Here is a 21,431-nt window from a genome sequence, read left to right on the forward strand (position 1 = left end):
CTACAGCTTCTCTGGCTGGAGCTTTGGCTGTAGCTTCGGCTGCAGCTTCGATTACAGCTTCCGCTGCAGCTTCGGCCCAAAGTTCCGTTTGGCTAAGGGACTAGTTAGTTGACTTGAACAGCGCAGTTTTAGACCTATGATGATTATCACCGCGATAAACCAGTTTTGGAATTTTTATTGTTGTATTCTAACTTCGCATTACACTTCCACCGTTTTATATCCCGCAACTAGCTGATTATTATAGGCAATAGCTTAAATAAAAATTTATAACAAACAGTTGAAAAATATATTTTATTATTTATAATGACTTTTAATAATTTATAAATTACAAAATAATACAGATTATTAGTTGCTCATAAAATTCTGTATTAGGTTGATGCAAATGAAACAATATTATACAATAATGATTTTCCTTTTTTAATACATTCTACAATATTTTTAAAAAATTAGCGATTATATTATTCAATAGAGCAAAGTTTCAACTTTAAAAATCTATATTTTTTATTGCTATATATTGATTTTTAACGGAGTTTTATGAGCAATCAAAGTCAGATTGCTTCTTTTTACTTTATTAATGAATAACTCAGGAACAAAACATCGTAGGAATTATTATTAAATATTATTAAAAAACAATTTTGTAGGAAAAACTTCAAGTTATTACGATAGTTAGTCAAAAATTTTCTCAATTTTTTTAGGAACACGCGACAGATCTACAAAGTGAGAAGAAAATTTTTTTTAGTTAATAGTTTTCTATATGTAAAAAATTATCAAACTCACATAAATATTATATATACATATTCAAAAAATATAGTAAGTTTTTGAAAGTAAAGTTTTCAAGTTTTAAAATTTTTTTTAAATTTAAATTTTGTTTATTTTTTAATAAAGTTACGGCTGCTCTGAATAGTTAATAAAGAATATTTTATTTGCATCAATCTAATAAAATTGAGAGTTATAATATATTTAGTAAAATAAAATCTATATAACCTATATACAAAAAAATTCATAGAATTTTATAAGTAATTAATTATATATGGTAATACATATAATATTATATTAATCATTATATAATTTTAGACAGTTATCATAATATATCAAAACAAAGGGACATAAGATGATTTTACGCATACTATTTGAATAATAAATATGAGAAAGTTTATAATGTATATTTATAACTTGATGTATTTGTAATTATGTTGTATTTACTTATTCGCATTCTATTAGTACAATCGATTACATTTTTGGAAAGATTACTGTTTTTCTTCTTTAATTATTAGTTGTATCATAAGTGAATGATTACTTCGCATATTAATTGAAGGACCATTAAAAGAAGAAAAAAATGACATTGAAATATAAATATTTTTCTTTTGAGAAAATACAAACATTTTATACAGAAACTAAATCGTAAAAACAGTTAATCAGGTACTGTTACAATTATGATTTCAGTTGCTGCTTTGCTGTAAGGATTAACTTCGATTTAAGAATGAGATCATATTAACGTTCTACTAAAACTCGATCGTGAATAGAAAGTAAATTAGAATATAGACAGTAATTAATTTGCAAATGAATTAATATTAATTTTAATTATTATCTGGTTTTATACTATCTACTCGAAATCGTGACAAGTAAAGGTATTGTAACTTGTTGTAAATTTGTACTGTACTGTTGATGAACGCATATTTTATGTTCATAAAAAATCATGACGTTATCTTACGATAAATCATTATCAGTAAAAAAGACTACATATTTTGAAAGCTTAATAGAAAATTGTTGGAAGTAAATTTGATATACATACTTTTATTATTCACAAATCTACGATTTTAGTATAGTTTAATATAGAATGATATATAGAACAAATCAAGTAATACTTATAATATCTAAATGAAATTTAAATTTTCAAAAAGAAAATCAGACATAAAAAATTTCATCCTAAGACAGATAAAAAGATTCATCGGACAAAAGGTAAAATCAATTTCCGTGATATGGAATACGGACATGGCACGTGTCACCACCAGTTTAGGACCCTACTGTGAAAAATGGACAGTATTGGAAAAACGACAGTATTCTAACTGGACAGTCTCACACACACAATCGGAGAACAGATAACGAATGTAAATTACGACGCCATGTGTCCAAGTCAACTTGCAGCCCACATATCTTCAGAGAAATTATTCAAAAGATTACTTTTTTAAAATAATTTAATCTATTCAGGTCTATTCTTAAATATCTTAAAAATTAAACTGTATAAAAATATAACTCCTCTTTCCTGCATTAATATTTGTATGTCCATTATTTTTAAATTATTTATATTTTCAGTTATATTTTCATTAATTATTATACTTATTGTTAATTATCATTTTTATTACTCAGTTTTAATTTTTGTTTATTTTCATTTTTTTTGAAATTTTATTTTAATTTTTAAAAATTTAATTATTAGTTTTATTATCTGTATTCTTAGACATTGGATGTTAAAAATCCAGAAGATAAGAAAAATGATAACGTTCAATTAAACTTTATCGAGTAAAAGGATCGTTCGTTTCAAATTTCAACAAGAAATATTAAAAAATAATTTGTTTTCTAAATACCTAACCTTAATCCCAAACTCAAAAAGAGGGATTTAAGGGATTTTCATATACTCGTACATAATATATGAGCACAAATACTTGTCACGAATAACGCTTATAACATATAATTTCCCGTAAAAGTCTTTTGCAGTCACTCGACGTGCGTAGTTTGAGAAGTTCGAGAAAACTTCTCTACGGTCTTCGGAATTAGATTGGAACTTCTTACTTACTACACAGATGTAAGATCTTTGCAGAGGGCAAAAAGTTAGAACGAAGTGGCACTGTCGGTGTAATCTTCGTTCTCGCCGCGATCAAAGTAAAGTCTCACCGCTTTTCTCTAATATAAATGACTTTTTCAAAATTTACTTACAGCTTATTTAAATAAATTATAATTATAATTTCAAATTTTAAAAATCAATTTATTAAAATTAAATTTGTATGTTAAACTCCTTATTAAATTCGAACGAATCTTGAGGCGAGGGGACCTTGAAGAGGCACACGAAACTGGCTCACTCGTCGTTGCGTGCGGTCGCTCCTGCTTTTCGCGTGATCACCGCCTTTCGAGCAGCGCGCGCCCTCGAGGAGGAAGCGATACCCTCGAAGAAGCGATTTCGAGAAAACGAGAGCGTGTAGTTACAGCAAAATCACGCGCAAACGCGAAGGGAAACACGTGCGCGGCCTCAGTGCTTTCGCGCGAAGGCCGCTCGTCGTTATTACATACGTGCCCCACGAATCGATCGATCTCACGATACGAACTCGAATACGTAAAGAAGGATTTTGCCTCTCTCTTTCTCTTTTTCATTTATTTTTTTCTTTGTCTTACAATTTTCATCTTATGATATAATTATATACATTGTTGGAAAAAATGTATCAAATTTAACATAAATCGCATGTCTCAAACGGTTCATACAAATTTTTGAGTTAATTTAACTATGTTAAAAGGTTACACAAACATGACATATAAAAGAATAAATACAAAAAAAAAGATATCGACGCAGTTTGTATACAAACCGTGGAAGCATATTTTTTCAGTAAAATTAACATTTGTAATATATTAAATTAACTTACATTTTATTCAATTATCTTAAAATTTTCGTTTTAAAACATTTTATTTTTGTTATTTGATTACTTACTTACTTACTATAAATTGTGTTATTTTAACACAAAGAACTGTCGATAATATATTAATTCACAAAATCTTTAAGTAGTATTATATAATCACATTATGTTAAAGTAACACTCAAATATAAAAAAATTGAACACAAGTTAATAAGATCTATTAATAAAAACGTGAATGCACCGTTTCCAACACAAATACACAACTCTTTTTACTGTGTAAAATATATGGTTATCAATTAATTTTTACACTCTTTTTACAATTAATTCTATGTGTATATTATTGTATAACGTACAAAATATAAATATGTTAATAATTATTAATTATCATTAGTAACATTTATGTTTGTATGTGAGCATAATATATAACAGTCTTTCCATTTTATATTGCCACAGCCTTACAATTTCTTTTTCACGCAATCGATTCAGTAAGGTTATATATACATATATTGATGGAAAGAAACGTTTCATTAATGAATATTTTATATATTTCTTTATATCCTCGTGTATTTCTGGATTCACAGATAGATATGTGACGTAAACTTTTGTTCCCAACTTCTTCACAGTACATGCGGTGATATGAGAGTTGCGAAATACGGCATCGATTGAGCCGGAATTGTTAGCGAGCGTGTGCAGTTATTGAGATAAATTAGTATAATACGCCGCTAAGGTTGCAGTAATAAAACGTCATTTCTTTTCTCGAGATCAAGGTTTCCTCAATCGTCATGCTCCTGCGCGTTCATTCTATACAAGTAATTTACTGAAAGTTTTTAACTTTTTATAATAAGTTTTTCATATATAATACCTTCTCTCTTCTTTTATAAAGAACTTAACTTTATTATGGTCCGTTATTGTTATCTCAAACTGCATTTATATGTGCAAAGTGACTGACTGCATTCGTGGTAAAAATAAGATTCACGAGCTATAAATTTTTTACCAGACCGCCCGCTTTCTATATTATAATTAGCATAAGCGCACCCTTCTGATATTCTCATGTTATGTCGTATATGCAAATATTTGTATGGTACAAGACAATGCATTTCTATACATATCTGAGCTTGAGAACCCGGAGGAGAAAGAGAGAGAGAGAGAGAGAAAGAGAGGATATGCGACCTTATATCATCCAAACAATAGAATTGTCCGGAGAAGTTGTTAACAAATGTGAAACAATGCATCCATTCGTTTTATTTGCGTTTCCCTATGTGACTCTTTTCTATATTTGAAATATTAATAAAATTTAACAACTTAAATAGATCTTAATAAATTTTACAAATTTAAATAATAATTTTAAAAAATTAAATATTATTATAATTTTTTATGTACATATCTCTGAATAGAGCTGCTCCGTAAATAGTCTCTCTATTTTTTCGAAAAAAAAAGAAGAAATTAATGCTTTAAAAAAAGTAGTCAAAAAAGTTCTAAATATCAGTGTACGAGTACTTATATGCATAATGTGTATACGTAATAAAGAGCGTATTTAATGTATTCATGAACTTAATTACAATAAATGAAATATTATTATTAAACTCATTTTATATTATATTATGCCATACTTTTTCGTTTTCATGTTAAATTACTTGCATAACTACGGGTGCTAGAGTCAAAGGTCAAACTGACGTTTCTACAGTTTTATCTTAAATAGAAATTTTGTTACATTTTGTGAGTCAAATCGATGTTGTATCAAATTTCTCACATATCTCACAGTTTTATTTCGCACATACATCTCATTTTTCTTTACCTTATCTGAGTAAATATGAATGCTTTGAATCAAAGGTAAAGTTATTGATATTCCACATTTGTATCCCTTTCCCCACGTTGGAATACACAACGTAGGGCAGTACTATGCAAGAAAGGAAGAGAGAGAGAGAGGGGGGGGAGAGGGGGAGAGAGAGAGAGAGAGAGGGAGAGAAAGAGAGAGAGAGAGAGAAGGGGAGAAACGCGGCGCCGTGGCGAACGTCGCGACGCTCAGTCTACCGGCGTCGTCCGAACATGTACGATCCGTTAAGGCGTTACTATTCGTCGTGTCTTGAAATCACCGCCACCGACGACGACGACGCCGACAACGGGGACGACAACGGTCTCGTCGCGACCTTGCCCGCGAAAGATCGATCCGACAGCATGTCGCGGATTAGAGCAAAACATCGATGTCCTAGAACCGGTCCTGCCAACGTTTCACTAACTAACAGTGCAGTTTAAATCTTTAAAAGAGTGTTGATAAATCTATCGTTACTTCATTGTTTATGGAAGACTAAAAAAAAGAAAATATTTAACTATTTTAACAAGCACTAAAATTGAAAACTCAATAAAAACGATAATAGTATTCACTATACAAGTGATATTCAACAGTGTAGGTAGAAAAAAATAATAAGTTTTAAATAGAGAAAAATTCGATCTTATTTTATTTACACTGTAATTGTGTGTTGAAACTTATTTTCAACATATTAATTAGCATAAAACAATGTCATAAATTAATAACAAAAAGACTTAGTAATCAAAATTTTTATTAATTTTATTTTTCTTACCATTTAAAAGTCTGAATCATTAAAAATTTAGTTAAGTTCCATTCATAATTAATATTTTAAGAGAACTTTTAAAGAGACCGGCTCGTTCCTTGTTAAATGCATGTATATGTATATTCTAATAAAGTATCGCAGCTAAACAATATTTGAACGTGATATTATGATCAATAATAATAATAATAATAATAATATTCTTTTAACTGCAAGTAATGGCGAATGACAGTAACAAAATCGATCCTCCAGAACAGATCGCTTCGAGACCGCGAGTGCAAAGATTGGCGTTTTGTTGTAAAACGTTGAATGTGAAGAGCATCGTCCTTATAAAGTTTAATTAAAATCATTTTTATGATTTCCTAATAGTGACAAAATGTGAAAGAGTTTTGATTAATTGCTTCCTTTTCTGAAACAATTCAGAATAAATTGGTTCGTCACATTGGTAATGTTTACCGTAAATCACTCTCCCTTGCAGAGATAGAAACGTGAAAGAGACGGCGCGAAAGCGCTTGCGCCTTTTGCGGCGTCCTTGGATGCGGTTACATGAAGCCAGCGTCTAGACGCAAAGACGCGCTTTTAATTTCTCCGCGTCTTTGAAACAGAGTAACGAATAAAATAGCAAGTGGTGGGATCTGTGGGTTTCTTCTCAATTCAAGGTTATCAATTCATCGATGGTTTTTTTGTCATAGTGAGATAATTTATCTTCGGGATTTTTACCAGAATACTATAAATCCTAGCGATTAACGTCCAAAACTTGTATGATAAACTATAACAGTTTTATGAAAAATTTAGTTTTTGCTACAGGGCAATTAAATAAGCTTAATCTTTGAGACCTTTTAAAATGTATTTTAGCATTTTGATTGGTATTTAATTAGTATATATATATATATATATTAGTAATGACATAACAAATTTTAACTTATATGCGTTAATTTTCTTCATAGTAACTAATTTTTGTTTTATTGATTATTATTATCAATATTACTTGTTTAATAATTTGACAGTAAATTTTTGTATTCTATAATCGTAAAAAGTTTTATGTTTCTCGTGTAACTGTATAATAAAATTATGTTTTTTTACTTTTTACATTGTTCAAAAAAGTATCTTCACATATAAATTTTCTTTTTCTGTCTTTTATCTCTGTGCAGTTCTAAAAATGCGCTTTAGGTAATTCGAGAGCGAACTCTTCGATTTTACATGCGTAAAACGTGATGGCAGTTCAATCGTCATTCCTATTTACGTTTAGACGAATTGGCACTCAAATGACAGCTTCGCATTTCAGTATTACTGATGTACAGGCTCTCAGTGTCATTTAATCTGCTTGTAAACCGGAAACTACATAGGCATTCTCATTATTCACTCCCCAAAGATTAATTCTGTTCTGTGAATTCTGACATTTTCTCAACAAATTGCGCAGTTTTTTTTATGTCTTAACAATTTATCAAATATATTAAATGTATAATATATTTAAATGAAACAAAGATTCCTTTCTCTTTTTCAATTTAAATATTGTAAAGTTAGAAACGCACGCACGCAATTTGAAAACAATAAATTCCTTAAAATAACAAAGAGAAATTATATTATATGTATAAAATTATATGTATAATTATGTATATTATATCGCTAAATATTAATACATATAAAAAAAATAAAACTCCACGGAAGAGCTATATGAGTTATATATACGTGTAAGATACCATTTATAAACATAAAATTAATTGAGAATCTAATAACGGATAATTGATAGCACAGAGTTGTCAAAATTGTTCACAACTGTATTTTCGAGTTCTGTTATGCAAATTTAATTCATGTTAAAATTATGTAATCTGACATTTTACAACGTCATCCTTCGAAATAATTTATTGAGTAAGAAACATTCACGCTTCGATCGAATCGCCAATGACATACGTCGACATTTTTTAAATTTTAATTTCTAGAAAGAGGAGGGATCCATTGACACATATTGACGTGCAGAGCGTGAATGTGTCTGTCGATCTTTCAAAACTTTATTTGCCTTCACGTTCTCTCGGATACTAGACGTGGAGGACAAAGGAATTAATTCGCCAATCGAAAGGTTAACTCAAAGCCGTCATATATCGAACAGATCAAGTAGAAAATATCGCAAGAAAATTATGACAATTGTGATTAAAAATAAAGAATGGCAAAATAATATATAAACAATAAAAAGATAATATTTTTTATTATAAAGAAGATAAAATTGTAATTTCTAAAAAGACAAAATTAAAAATCTTGAATATTTAATAAAAAAAATAAAATAATAATGTCAAATATTAAATAAATGCAAATAAAAAAAAACAAAATATTATTCTTGTTAATTTTATATGTATAAATTTTGCAGTAATTAATTTTTAGCATAGGGAGTATATGTATAATAAACTAATTTAATAATATATTAATTAATGAAATTATAATAATTAGTAAAAATTAATAAACTTTTATAAATCTTTGAAATGAAGTAAATTTTATTTACAAGATAATTTTATTTCGCGAATTCAATGATTTATTCCAGAATATTCATGCTAACTAAATTATCATCAATTCTTTCATTCCATTATTGATGATGAAAGCGATACTGACACCTCACTATGTATGGTACACACTTTTATACACACAGAGAGTAATTGCTAATGGGCTAGGGGTAGAATCTCTATGAATATTGCAGTATGTAAATCCAGGCCTCTCTTGAACTTGTTCTACTATCAACCTCTTCTTACCCTGACCCCTTCTCGGTTACCTTACTGTCCGCGTTTCTATCACTACGTTCGGAAACGTTACTTGGTATCTTCTTGTATCATTTCATTCTTGTTTAACATTGGGTGAATAACAAGAATGAAACGATACATGGAAGCACTCAGGTAATGTTCCCGAACATAGCCTAGAGGAAGTCAAACGTTCGCATAGGCTGCGGTTATTAATATTTAATGCTTAATAAGGAATTCTCTCTCTCTCTCTCTCTCTCTCTCTCTCTCTTGCGAGTTGCAAAACTTGATATCGCTTCTCGTCGAAGAAACCCAAGAGCTCAATTTTTTTACTAATTTAAGAAAACTACAATTTTTTTTAAAGACTCGCTTAAAAATTCATGTCAATTTCAACATTTCTATGTGAAAGTTGTAAAAAGCAAATATATAAAAATTTTTAAATAATAAATTTCTTATATAAAATATATCCATACATATATATTTATATAGTACTGTTGGCAATTCTCTTAGATTATATAAATAAGAAGCAGATTTCTAAAATGCATTTTGTCAAAAATATCAAAATATCAAAATATTTTTGAAATTAGAGATGGCATAGTGTCCAGTGTCAAAAGCAGTATCTTAAGCTATTCTACGATGCTCTGAAAGCATTTTTTCACCATCAATTTATGTGCTGAAAAAAGTCTAAACATTCGAAGTGTATTATCCTTTAACTAGAAACAAATAAAATGTATTTGTTTAACATTATTAGAAATAGTTTAGTAATTTTGTTGAACATTTTACATCTTACTAATTGGCAAATTGTTATTTTCTGTAAAGCGCATTTTCTTGTGGCTTTCTTTCTCGTTTTCTGAAAATTATAAATTTCGGACAAATTGTAAAAGTCTGCTGTTCAAATATTCTTATTTTTAGAATTCTGAAACATTTATCTTTTATTTTAAAAACCATTGTTATATAAAATTATAAAATTAAACCATGCTTCACATTCAGAGTTATGAATGTAGAATAAGAGGCAAATATTTTTTCGCAATTTTCGAATTAAATTCTCGTCACGGGCGAGTTTTATACGAGCTCAAAAATTTTATAAGCTTGCGTAATGAAAAAACTATATACATAAGGTGCATCTTGAAAAAACCCACGTCAAAATAGATTATGTATATCTGTATTCCTACTTTATATTTGAAATTTCAACCACTTTCAACATAAGTGATCTACATCTATTATACACGTTCGTATGTATCGTTATTAAAATTTCAGAAAGTATCGTTGTGACGTAAATATCTTCACTAATAGAAACGAGATGTAAATTTGCCTCCGTGCTGTTTGCAAAATTAATATAAGATACTACTTTTTTTTTATTACCTCCCCCCCCCTCCCCGTCGAGATAATAAGGTGTCTTAATCTTTGCGGGTCAAACATATAAAAAATAACAAAGCTTATTTTCAAGGAAAGAGCGTTAATTATCTATTAATCATAATAGAAAAAAAATTAAATATGCACATATAAAAAAAATTCTGAAAGAAAATAATTATATAGCGTTCTATTATTTATTTCTTCCTAATTTCATTAGTTTGTTTACCTTTTATTAAAATAGGTAGATATTATATGTATAGTATGTACTCTATTAATAACAGATATTACATTATTATTTGTATTAGAGAGATTTAGTTTTGCCATGGTGCATCATCAAGATATAGTCGCGACTACTACGATCATGTGATTACGATAAATCGAGCTTCCAAAATTGCAGCAATTATCCGGCGAATCTCCTGCAGTTTCGCTCGAGTTGTCTTTCCGATACCGGAGAGGAAGTTGCGCGCAAGGAAAGTTGCGTTGATAGGTCGATGTCTGCGCCAACTTCGCTATAAATGTTAATGAACTGTCGACAGTTGGAAAGTGTCGCCTTCCAATTTTGAGCGAAATTTTGATAGATTACCTAATTAGCCGTAGTGCATTGATTTTGCGGCAAAGTTAAATTGTTGCGACAAATGGTATCGTGCGCGCGCGCGTGTCTTTATAACAGAATGAGATTCAAAAGAATATATTTAAATTTTTTTCCTTGCAAGTTTTAATATATTATATAATTTTCATAGCATATGTTAAATACTAATTAAGAAAAAAGATTCTTATTGTAATTAAATAATAATGTATCAAATATCAATTCATATTCAATTTAAATCAGTGAAAAATATTTTAGAAATATATAGTTAAAAGAATATATTAAATATAATTAGGGATATTAAAGAACATATAAAAATTTACATTAAATATTAAATATTAATTAATCATTGAATATTAAAAATTAAGTATTAATTGTAGATTAAAATAAAAACTATTCTAAAAATAAATTAGAATGATAATTTATTTTAATCAAATTAGATTCGAGCATCTCGACAAAAGCAGGATTAATGAGAAAATCTATCGTAATAATTTGTAAATGTGTCAGTAATGGAATTAAATGTTATATTCATGTCTTTTGAACTGTCAATACTTGATTCGTCAATCCATCGCTAAAGGAGTTGGAAGACCCTAAATTATACACGTGTGTAATCATATGAATATAAAACGTAGTGGTTCCAAGAAAACGAAGGAGAAATCGTTGATGGGACGTTTTCGTGGCTTGTCGTTAATAACACAGTCAGACATATTTACAGATACTTACGATTACACAAGCATACATAAAAGCCAGTACGATTGTAATTTTGATGTTCGCCATTACGATCGGTAACTGGGGTATGAAAGAAAAGGAAAGTTTCTGTTTAAAAAACCATTATATCCGTATCTACGCTGAGTAAACGTTTATTGCAGTATTTCTTAATTATAACATTGCTATAAAGTAGACAGGTATTTTTATAATTATCATACATATAAAAAAATAATTAAAAATAAAAATAATTAAACAGACATTAGATATTTTCTATTTAATCTTATGAATATAATTTAATGTATTATTTATATGCATTCATTTTAATTAAATTACCTAGTATTCCAAGCATGTTTATGACATTGTTTACTTATGCCAATATTTCTCCATTAATTAATATAATTAAATTGTAATTTCATTTAACTTTATTTAATCATTTCAAAGCACAATCTTTTTTCTTTTTATGATAATTTTTATGACTTATATTCTAATATAAATGTATCATTTTAAATTGATATTTTATTAAAAAAAGAGGAATTGGTTTATTTTTAACTAGTTCATTCTTTAAAAGCAGATTGTCTATTATGGAACAAACAACAAACGATCAAATTACAAAGTACAAAGACTTTCACGAACAATGTAAGAATTAAAGAGATTTGTTTTAAACAAAATGCGAAATTATACCGCTACTTAAGATGAGAGTAAAACACTATTATTATGGAAAGTGATTGTAATAAATGGAGAACCTGAACTGCAGTGGACAAATACGTTTGAATAAAAAAAAAGATAAAAGGGATACTTTTATGCAATATAAAGATTTAACTTGTCTCAGAGGTGGGATATTTAAATCGCTATCTTAGCGCTATGATCCAAAAACGATTATAAAAATCGACAAACCTGTCGATGGATTTTAATAGATAAATATTTAATATGATATTGGTCTGGGATGGAAGTCAGCGAGCCTCCGGATGAGGAGGCCTACCGCGGAATACTCAAGATCAACTTTTCTTCAAGTCTTGAGGGTGTTCCCCTTTTTCGAAACAATCTGAGCAATATTGATGAATCAAGAAATATCACTCTAATTGCCCTTAAGGGCGTCATAATGATTAGCATTATCGTCACCGCATTGTTAGGCAATGCTTTGGTAATCGCCAGCGTCAGAAGACATCGGAAGTTGCGGGTGCCCACCAATCGCTATGTAGTTTCCTTAGCAATGGCGGATCTTTTAGTGGCGATGTGCGCCATGACGTTTAATGCTTCCGTCGAGCTTTCCGGTGGTAAATGGCTCCTAGGAAGTATCATGTGCGACGTGTGGAATTCGATGGACGTTTATTTCAGTACCGCCAGTATCCTCCATCTTTGTTGTATCAGCGTCGATAGGTATTATGCAATAGTCAGACCACTGGAGTACCCAGCCATTATGAGGACTGTAACAGTTACTGCCATGCTGAGTAGTGCTTGGAGTCTGCCGGCCCTGATTAGCTTTATACCTATCTTCATGGGCTGGTATACGACGCAGCAACATCTGGACTTCCGTCGAAAGAATCCGCAGGTAGATTGGCCGACACTGCTTTGATTTAAAAATTTATGGATTTAAAATTTCAAGAACTCTCAAGAGAACAAGAGCAAAAATTTACGAATTAAAAAATTATTCTTTAAGAACGCAGAAATTAATTGTCTGAAATTTAAGAAATATATTTTTAATATACTTCTTAAATCTCAATCAATTATAATTTAAGTGTATTTATTTCATGACGAAATCTTCTCTTTGCCGATCTAATACACTGCTACAAGTTATCACTTTATAATTATTTGTACAATCCATCAATCTTGATACCGTATTTCTAATTATTTCTTTTTTTACAATTTGTGGCTCCATCAATTTATTTTTCAAATTAATCTAGATACTAATAAAATTATTCTTCTACTAAATTTTTTATAGAATTCATAAGTATGTATATTTAGTACTTTATTTTAATAAGACCTTCAATAAAAGACTAGACGATCAAAGAACTTATTTTTAAATCCATATTTAAAAGTTTGCATGTAATAAAATTTTTTGTGAGAGTAAAAATTGTGTATATACATATCCTATACTGAGGTGTCTATGAGAAAATTTCTCGTGGATTTAACATAAAATTATACATTTTAATTTCATATTAAGTACTTCTTTTACTAAAAATGACGCGAACATCACTTTTGTATTCATCGCCTTGAAACATAAAATTAACAAAATACTAATAATCAAAATATTTTGATATCATCCAATTTTCAAGCGAATTAATACATTGTTTTAAGAACTCCGAAACGTTTGATTCTCTGCTGAACTTTCTGATAGAGTATCTCAAATAACGACTCTTTATTTCAATATCTCTATAGCTCTTATTGTCTTCCTATATCATGTTATTACTTTATTTGTCATTTTTCCGATCGCATTGTCTGTCGACTGCGCTCAATCCATACTTGTGACACTGTCTATTATATCTAGAAGACAGATAACCTAGATAGATCAATATTTCAAAAAAAGTTAATCAATCCTTCTCGAAAAATTCTTTGCTGTAAATATTCTGCTTTTGTTGCAATAATACATTTATGCAATATAAATATTTTCTTATGTATAGATTTTTTATATAAAGAAAATAATTTTAAATAATTTATTAAGAGTAAAGTATAATTTTCATTAAAAAATAATAATAAACTTACAAAACAAATACTATGAAATTATTGAATAATAAATAAAATTATTGGAGCAGTAAAATGGTAATAATATATAACTTTTGTCGGAAAATGAAAAGATACGTTATCGCAAAAATATTTGTTTCGATGTGTAATTCATTGATATTTCGGTTATATTGTATGATTTTGTTGTATTTAGCAGAGATACAAATTGTGATGTTATATACGATATAATTTATATTTTTTACGTATATTTCAGTCTTGTGTGAAATATCGATTTTTAATTGATGGAGTTTGCCGGAAAACCGTCAGTGATAAGACTCATTTATCAACGCTTTTCTTAACCGTCACAGTTACTTGCGACTTCTTTTCCTCATAGTAATTACTGATGCCGAATTTAATTGATCTTCAAAAATAGAATCCGGCTAATCACTGTAAATTTCTCAAATTATCGCTCTTATGTTCTTAATGCTGTTATTAATACTGTACTAATCACAATGATGGCGACATCAATTGAGTATCACCATTAATATTTTCTCTTTATAATAATTAATATTTTCTTAACAGCTATTAATGTAAGTGGCTTGCAACATCCCTTATCAACTTAAGATTTAGTTGGTTTTCAGAGATAGCATTAGATTAATTACAGTATTTATCTTTCCTCTTCAATTAGTATATATTTTTAATGAATAACTCTTGTAATCTCGCTCGTTAGGAAAACTGTATTATTACTTCAGTTTGTATCAATCCCTTAATTACAGAGAAATTAATTTCACATCACAATTTGTATCTTGCTAATACCCCACCACCTTTCGAAGTAAATTAGATACAAAGGCCAATAATTATGTTTAAAATGCATATAGAACGGATGCTAGTTTCATCTATAATTAATCGTGTAATTAGCGTAGATTACCTCGTATTAATTTGGCAAAAGGCAATTTATTAACGTTAACATTACAGTAATAAATCAGCTATGACACTATATTTTTTGATAATGAAAGAAGGAAAAGAAATTTGAGGATTTTAGAAAAGAAATCTGATGTGATGGAGGGAAATTAAAAGAGCATATCCTCTTAAATTATGTTATAAATAACATCTTGGAATTTTGATATTTTAATGATTTATTTTAGTAACTTTTTTAATATCAGTTTTTTTTTACAATCCCTCAATTTTACTTAAAAATATTAAAGTAGCTATTAAAGAAGTAATAAAATAATGATTTATCCATTGTTCCCATTCATTTAATTTTACATTCACGAATATATACCTTCCAGTTTTTATTTTTTTACAAATTTTTGAGACCAATTTTCCTGTGGTCTATTTATCTATGCATATATTCATAAAATCGAATTGCAAATTCATGTATAGAATTTTCTTAAATTCTTTATATTCCGAAATTATTTAGAAGTCTCACATATTTTTTTCAAACTCATTCTGAACGGGTTTATAATTTGTGAAGGGCAAGGAGAAATTTTCAAGATAATCCTACAAGTTTTATGCAACTGAAAATGCTTCGACTTCTGCAATCTCAGATTTGCATGTTCGTGGTGAACCTCCCATATGCGGTGATCAGTTCCTGTGTGTCCTTTTGGATCCCGGGTGTCGTGATGATCGTCATGTACTGCAAAATTTACAAGGAGGCAGTCAGACAGAGAGCGGCCCTTAGTAGGGCATCTAGCAGCACGGTGTTGAACAACGTTCATGTACGTCGCTCCTCCGGCGGCTCCAGACATCATTCTAGGACGTCGCACCAGCTGCTGCTTCATCCGAGTGATGCCAGTGATTATGGAAGACCGCCCTCTTACAGAGCTTCAGCGGCGGAACTTAACATCGAAAATGGTGAGTGCAAAAATGGACCAGGCGAGTGTGAAAAAAAAGCGAAATAAAATAAAATAAAATAATATAAGAAGAAAAATAAAGCGAGAGTTCAAAAATACAATAAAATAATTAAAAAATGCTAAACAATGTTGAAGAAAATCTTTGGGAGGGAGGAGATGTCAAATCTTGTGCATCAAGTGCACGAAAAGTATTGGAGCGAGAATGGTGTCTCTCAATTATCGACGAAATTGAGCGGTGGCGAATTCAATTGCGTTTCCCTTCCATCAGTCGTCTCTCGTCAAAAGACCTTAATGCATGTTCCAGCCGACGTGCACAAAGCGAAGATTATTACTTTCGCCCGCGGCCACTTGCCTTTTTCTCGCTACGCTTGATACGTCGAAACCGTGTAATCATCGATCCGAAGAGAAATTTTGCTCGGATTTCGTAGCAAATGACATGCAGTGCAAAAATGCACGACAGAACGTTCATTATGTCGGTCGTTTTAACGACACAAAGAACCTCGCAAAGAACATTAATAAAATTCTCCCGATATGTGAATTACACTTTTTCAGTGCACTCGGTAATAAATGCAAGTCGTATCATTTATCATTTTTCGTATTATTTTTCATGTATTTAAAGAACAATTTTAAAGGTTAAGTTCAATAGTAAAAATTATCCATCGCATCTAAATTTTTAATGTTCATTTTCCTTCCGTTTTTAATGTTTATATACTTAAAGGAAAAATCTAAAGCTAAAAAATTAAAAAATTATCGTTCTTGAAATTTTCCGTAATATTTGAAACGTTATAAAAAGTATTTAAAAAATAAAACGTTCCGATGTTTTCATCTGAATAATTCATTTTTAGCTTTAATAAAAGACATTTTCATGAATGCAATTATATTGTTAAAAATCAAGGCTACAAAGAAATAATGTTAGAATGCCTTTATATTGAAATTTGTAATGAATATAGAATAATTGAGCAACAAAGAATTCGTTTTCGAATTACATTAACGATTAAAAGCATCGTTTCACATAACAAAATTAAAAATTTAACAATAATATACAAAAGATACTCCCGAACATATAAAAATTAGAAAACATTTTCTTTTAAAAACATTAATATTTTTAACCGTAAATAGCCAAAAATTTTGATAAGCATAAATTTTTTACGATTACTTTTTTACGATGACCTGTGATTTTGAAATACAACAAATATCTACAAAAATTACACATTATATAGGATGCAGTATATATTTATTGTATTATCAGTGTCTTCCAAAACAAGAGAGAGTTGGTTTTCAATCACAGATTCTCCGACAAATTCCACAACTTTCATTTTTTTGTTCGGGGATTGTTTTATTTTTACATTTTCTTATGTATTTTTATTTAGAAAACCGGAAATTATCATAATAATGACAACACTCAAGGAAAAATTGGAACATTGAAATAAAAAATAAAATTTTTATTTAAATCATTATATGAAATTGTTGCCGTTGGTTATATTTCAATCATTTAAAAACTAATACAGAGTTGCATCAAAAACTGTAAATTAATTTTTAAATGATTGAAGCATAATTCACGTTCGATTTCGTAATGATATTAAATAATGATCTTATTAACTTCATTTTACATATAATGTACTGTAATTTTTCTTTGAGTGTCATTATAATTATGATAATTTCTAATTTCCATGAAGAAAAATATACATAAGAAAATATAAAAATAAAACGATTGCCGAACGGTCGCGAAAAAAATTGTGTCCTTTTATTTCGCGAATATATACATTCCACACGAAATAATGTATTGATTGAAACTGTCATTATGATATAAATGTTGAACGATAAATGGCACCCATCGCATTAGAAAGTAATTATATCTACAAACGCGTTTAGCGTCGACGCAAATTAAATATCTATATCATTATCATATACGTATTACAATACTGTTTCGATATTGTGACTGATGCGATTTGCAATGACGACCGTGGAGTATTCTAGTTGAAATGTACGTCGCGACGGATTTTGCGGATATTATTTTCCCTGCTTCGAGAGAGTGGCAACGGTTCTGCAAAAGAAAGATAAAAATTCCTGTGTACTTCCCGTAGCGCTTTATCTGATGGCGTAGAAAAAAAGTGTATGAGAATTCTCGTCCCTGTGGATTTTTTGCAAATATATTGCGCGTTTCGCACGCCCACCAAACGAGAATTGCGGTGAATTGCTTTCAATAAAAATGTGTTTTTTGTTAGACATGGAGAGACGAATCGATCGGTTTCGCATTCGCTTTCATATCACGATGTTACATCTCTAGTAATTTTCTCCTATCCTCAATGACAGTGTATTTAAAAGCTCACGACGATTTTTCCCTCTTTTTCTTCTCTCTCTCTCTCTCTCTCTCTCTCTCTCTTCCTCTCTTTTTCTAGTTCACTTAGTTGGCATCCCATCACTTTATACATGAAAATAACGTCAGGAAGTCATGTTTCTAATTTTGACACGTAATCCGTGGAGTAGCATAGTCTCTGCTCGCTCTCTGCGAGCCAAGTAAACACGTCTAGTAATAGATCACATAATCTAGTAATAGATCATCTAGCAATGCATCATGCATTATATTCTACAAGGCGAGAGTGTTGATAATGTCTTATAATGTGTACATAGAATAGCTGCGTATGACGTATATTCTTCGTGCTTGCGTGTAATAGATCTGATTATGAATAACAAATAAAATTATCCAATAATATATTATATAATTTCACGTAGCACACCAAATAATACTAAATTCGTATAAATGATAATAACGTCAGCGTATCAAATTCACTACTCTTCCGTACTAACTAATGTAATAATTCACGAATACGAAATTATTTATGCAAATAATAATTCATAATAAAAATAATAATCGCACAAATAAAAATTTATAAAAATATATATTTACGTTTTCTGCTGATTTTTATTAAAATCATTTTTAAATGCGGTTATTTGCCGATATTAACTTAAATAAATTTTACTAGGTATTTAATAGCTTTTTTTAATTCTTTAAATATGATGTAAAATATATATAGAGTATGAGTGAAAAATTGCAACTATAATTGTCGACATTTCTACGCATCTTTCATGTTGTTCGTTTTTATAAATAAAAACATTCGTTATTTCTAATGAAAACTTTTGAAAGAGTTTTTTTTTTATTAAAAAACGAATAAACATAAAGGCTTAAATATCAGCACACAAACAGATCAAAATACATTGCAATATTGAGAGAGAAATATTTAAAAATATATTGTACGATTTTGCAACGGGATTTTTAACAGCCCTTTTCCTTTTTTCCTCTCTCTCTCTCTCTCTCTCTCTCTCTCTCTCTCTCTTGCATTGTAGAAACTTCGTGCTCGTGTATAAAAGCATCATCAAAATTGACGTTTTTTAAAAAATTCATAAAATATCTAACAAAAACATTTGACACCTGTGGCAACCGTGATCAATACTTTATGTTTCATCTCGCTGAAAGAATATTATTTCACAAGCAAAATACAGAAACGTATCAATTACTAGTTATGGTTGCAATAGCTTTTACGGAGGAATATTGTGGCCATACAACTGCCAGCTTACAGGCAATCTGGTTACGGCAAATTGCAATTAATTTATACGTAGATATAACGTGTGTACGCGTCGTGAATGCGAATCACGATCGACATTGTTCCAAGCCACAAATCGAGATGATTTCACAACCATGTCGCGATCCACAGACGCTATACAGATCACGTTCTGATTAGAATATTACATATCGTGGTAAATATACGTGCGTTTAAATCTAAAATACAAATATAACTTGTAAACTTTTTAAAATAATTTTAAGTGAATTGTGTAAGGCACACATCTCAAATATATTTTATTCCATCAGATGTAATTTCTTGAAATTTAATTATTTTTGATATTATTTATTATAAATTTCATTAAATAACAAGAAATACATTCTTAATTTTTTCATAAAACACTACAAAGATAAGAAGAGCATATAAGATTCAAACGAACAATTAAACGTGTAAAAAGATCAATTATGTAATATATTTGTTATATAGATTAAAACATTTCAGAATCATATGTATGAGACTTATATTACATATTTCGGCATCTCCATTGAGCCACTTTCAGATACTTAATACAAATATGTAGTCACAGTATTACCTTAGTATAAATTTTATTTTGTTAAGATTTTTATTCTATTGATTTTTATTGCTGTATTATTAGTTATTTATTGTTACTTTTATTAAGCTCGACTTAATAAGACGTTATTAAAATAAATTAATGTTGTATTGAATCTTTGTCCCTTTCATTTTACAATTTTAATTTGAAATTTAGTTACAAAGGTATAATATAACATTAAAAATTACAAATTCGATCAAACTTCATCTCGTTTCGCCACTTTTAACATTCAACTTTAGGTATCCTCGCCACCAACCCCATTAAAAGTTCGTTGAAGCGAAGTTTCACGCGAATAGAAGCGCTGGTGATAGTTTTTAAAGCCCTCAGAGGTTGACGAATGCAGAATTACTAAATCTCATTAAGGATCGTAATTGTGATGCAAAGAGCTTTCGTTCATATAATCGAACTATGGCCCCTCGTTTTTTAATATTTTTGCGTAAAATTAATCAAATATATTTCAAATAGACGTACAAATAAATGTACAAAGGTGTAAGACATCTTTTTTGATTCTCTGTGACTATAACGTAAGAACCATCATCCCCTCTTCTGCTCCTTGCCAGAGCTTACCTATCTTCCCTTAAAATTTCGCCCTTCTGTTTCTAGCGTTCTCTCTTTCTCTCTCTTTCTCTCTTGCTCTCTTTTTCCAGTTTGGTTTTCTCTCACTCCCACAACGCATTCACCAGATATTGAGCGAACAAGTCGCGGGCGAGAGGGTGCTACCCCGGACGGGAGGGTGTTCCCGTTGGAGCTGGCTGACTGGCTGGCTGCTGCAGTCGCGTTCACTGACCTACCTCAGCCTGCTTGCTGGGTCGAGAGATCGAGTCTACCTTTCTCGTGATGTCGTATTACCTGCTAGTTTAGCTTTATTTCGATTCATTCACGGGATCGAATCTTTCGCAAACGTAATTGTAAATTGAAGACCAGAAATATAAAGAAATATACATATATATGTATAATTCTGTGCGACCTATCAAATCTACTAGATCGTCAAACATATAAAAATGTCCCACAAGTTTCTTATTTTAATTTTATTCATCTATAATTAAAAAATTATAGGAGTCTTGATACTTTTATTGAAATCAATTCCGATTTCTTTTCTAGCATTTAATTAAAAAATTTTACATTTATTAACTGCTTCATTACTGAAAATGCTAAAATATACACACACACACACACACACACATATATATATA

At 29.7% G+C, this 21,431-nt stretch overlaps 1 protein-coding gene across 2 annotated transcripts in view; it reads left to right on the top strand.

Annotated features, from left to right (window-relative positions):
- LOC108752607 (octopamine receptor beta-3R-like) overlaps positions 1–21,431 on the top strand; it is a 104,175-nt gene that overhangs the window by 64,854 nt on the left and 17,890 nt on the right. The window contains exons 1-2 of one of the 2 annotated variants that reach the window (XM_018493555.1): positions 12,398–13,106; positions 15,763–16,069. The exons of the other annotated variant lie outside the window; for it this stretch is intronic. Of the exons in view, the coding sequence (XP_018349057.1) occupies positions 12,501–13,106; positions 15,763–16,069 (913 nt within the window). The 5' untranslated portion in view covers positions 12,398–12,500. Of the gene's footprint in view, positions 1–12,397; positions 13,107–15,762; positions 16,070–21,431 lie in introns of those variants that run through there. 2 annotated transcript variants of the gene reach the window in all.

Source organism: Trachymyrmex septentrionalis, unplaced genomic scaffold (assembly GCF_001594115.1).
Source record: "Trachymyrmex septentrionalis isolate Tsep2-gDNA-1 unplaced genomic scaffold, Tsep1.0 scaffold60, whole genome shotgun sequence".
Taxonomy (NCBI): Eukaryota; Metazoa; Arthropoda; class Insecta; order Hymenoptera; family Formicidae; genus Trachymyrmex; species Trachymyrmex septentrionalis.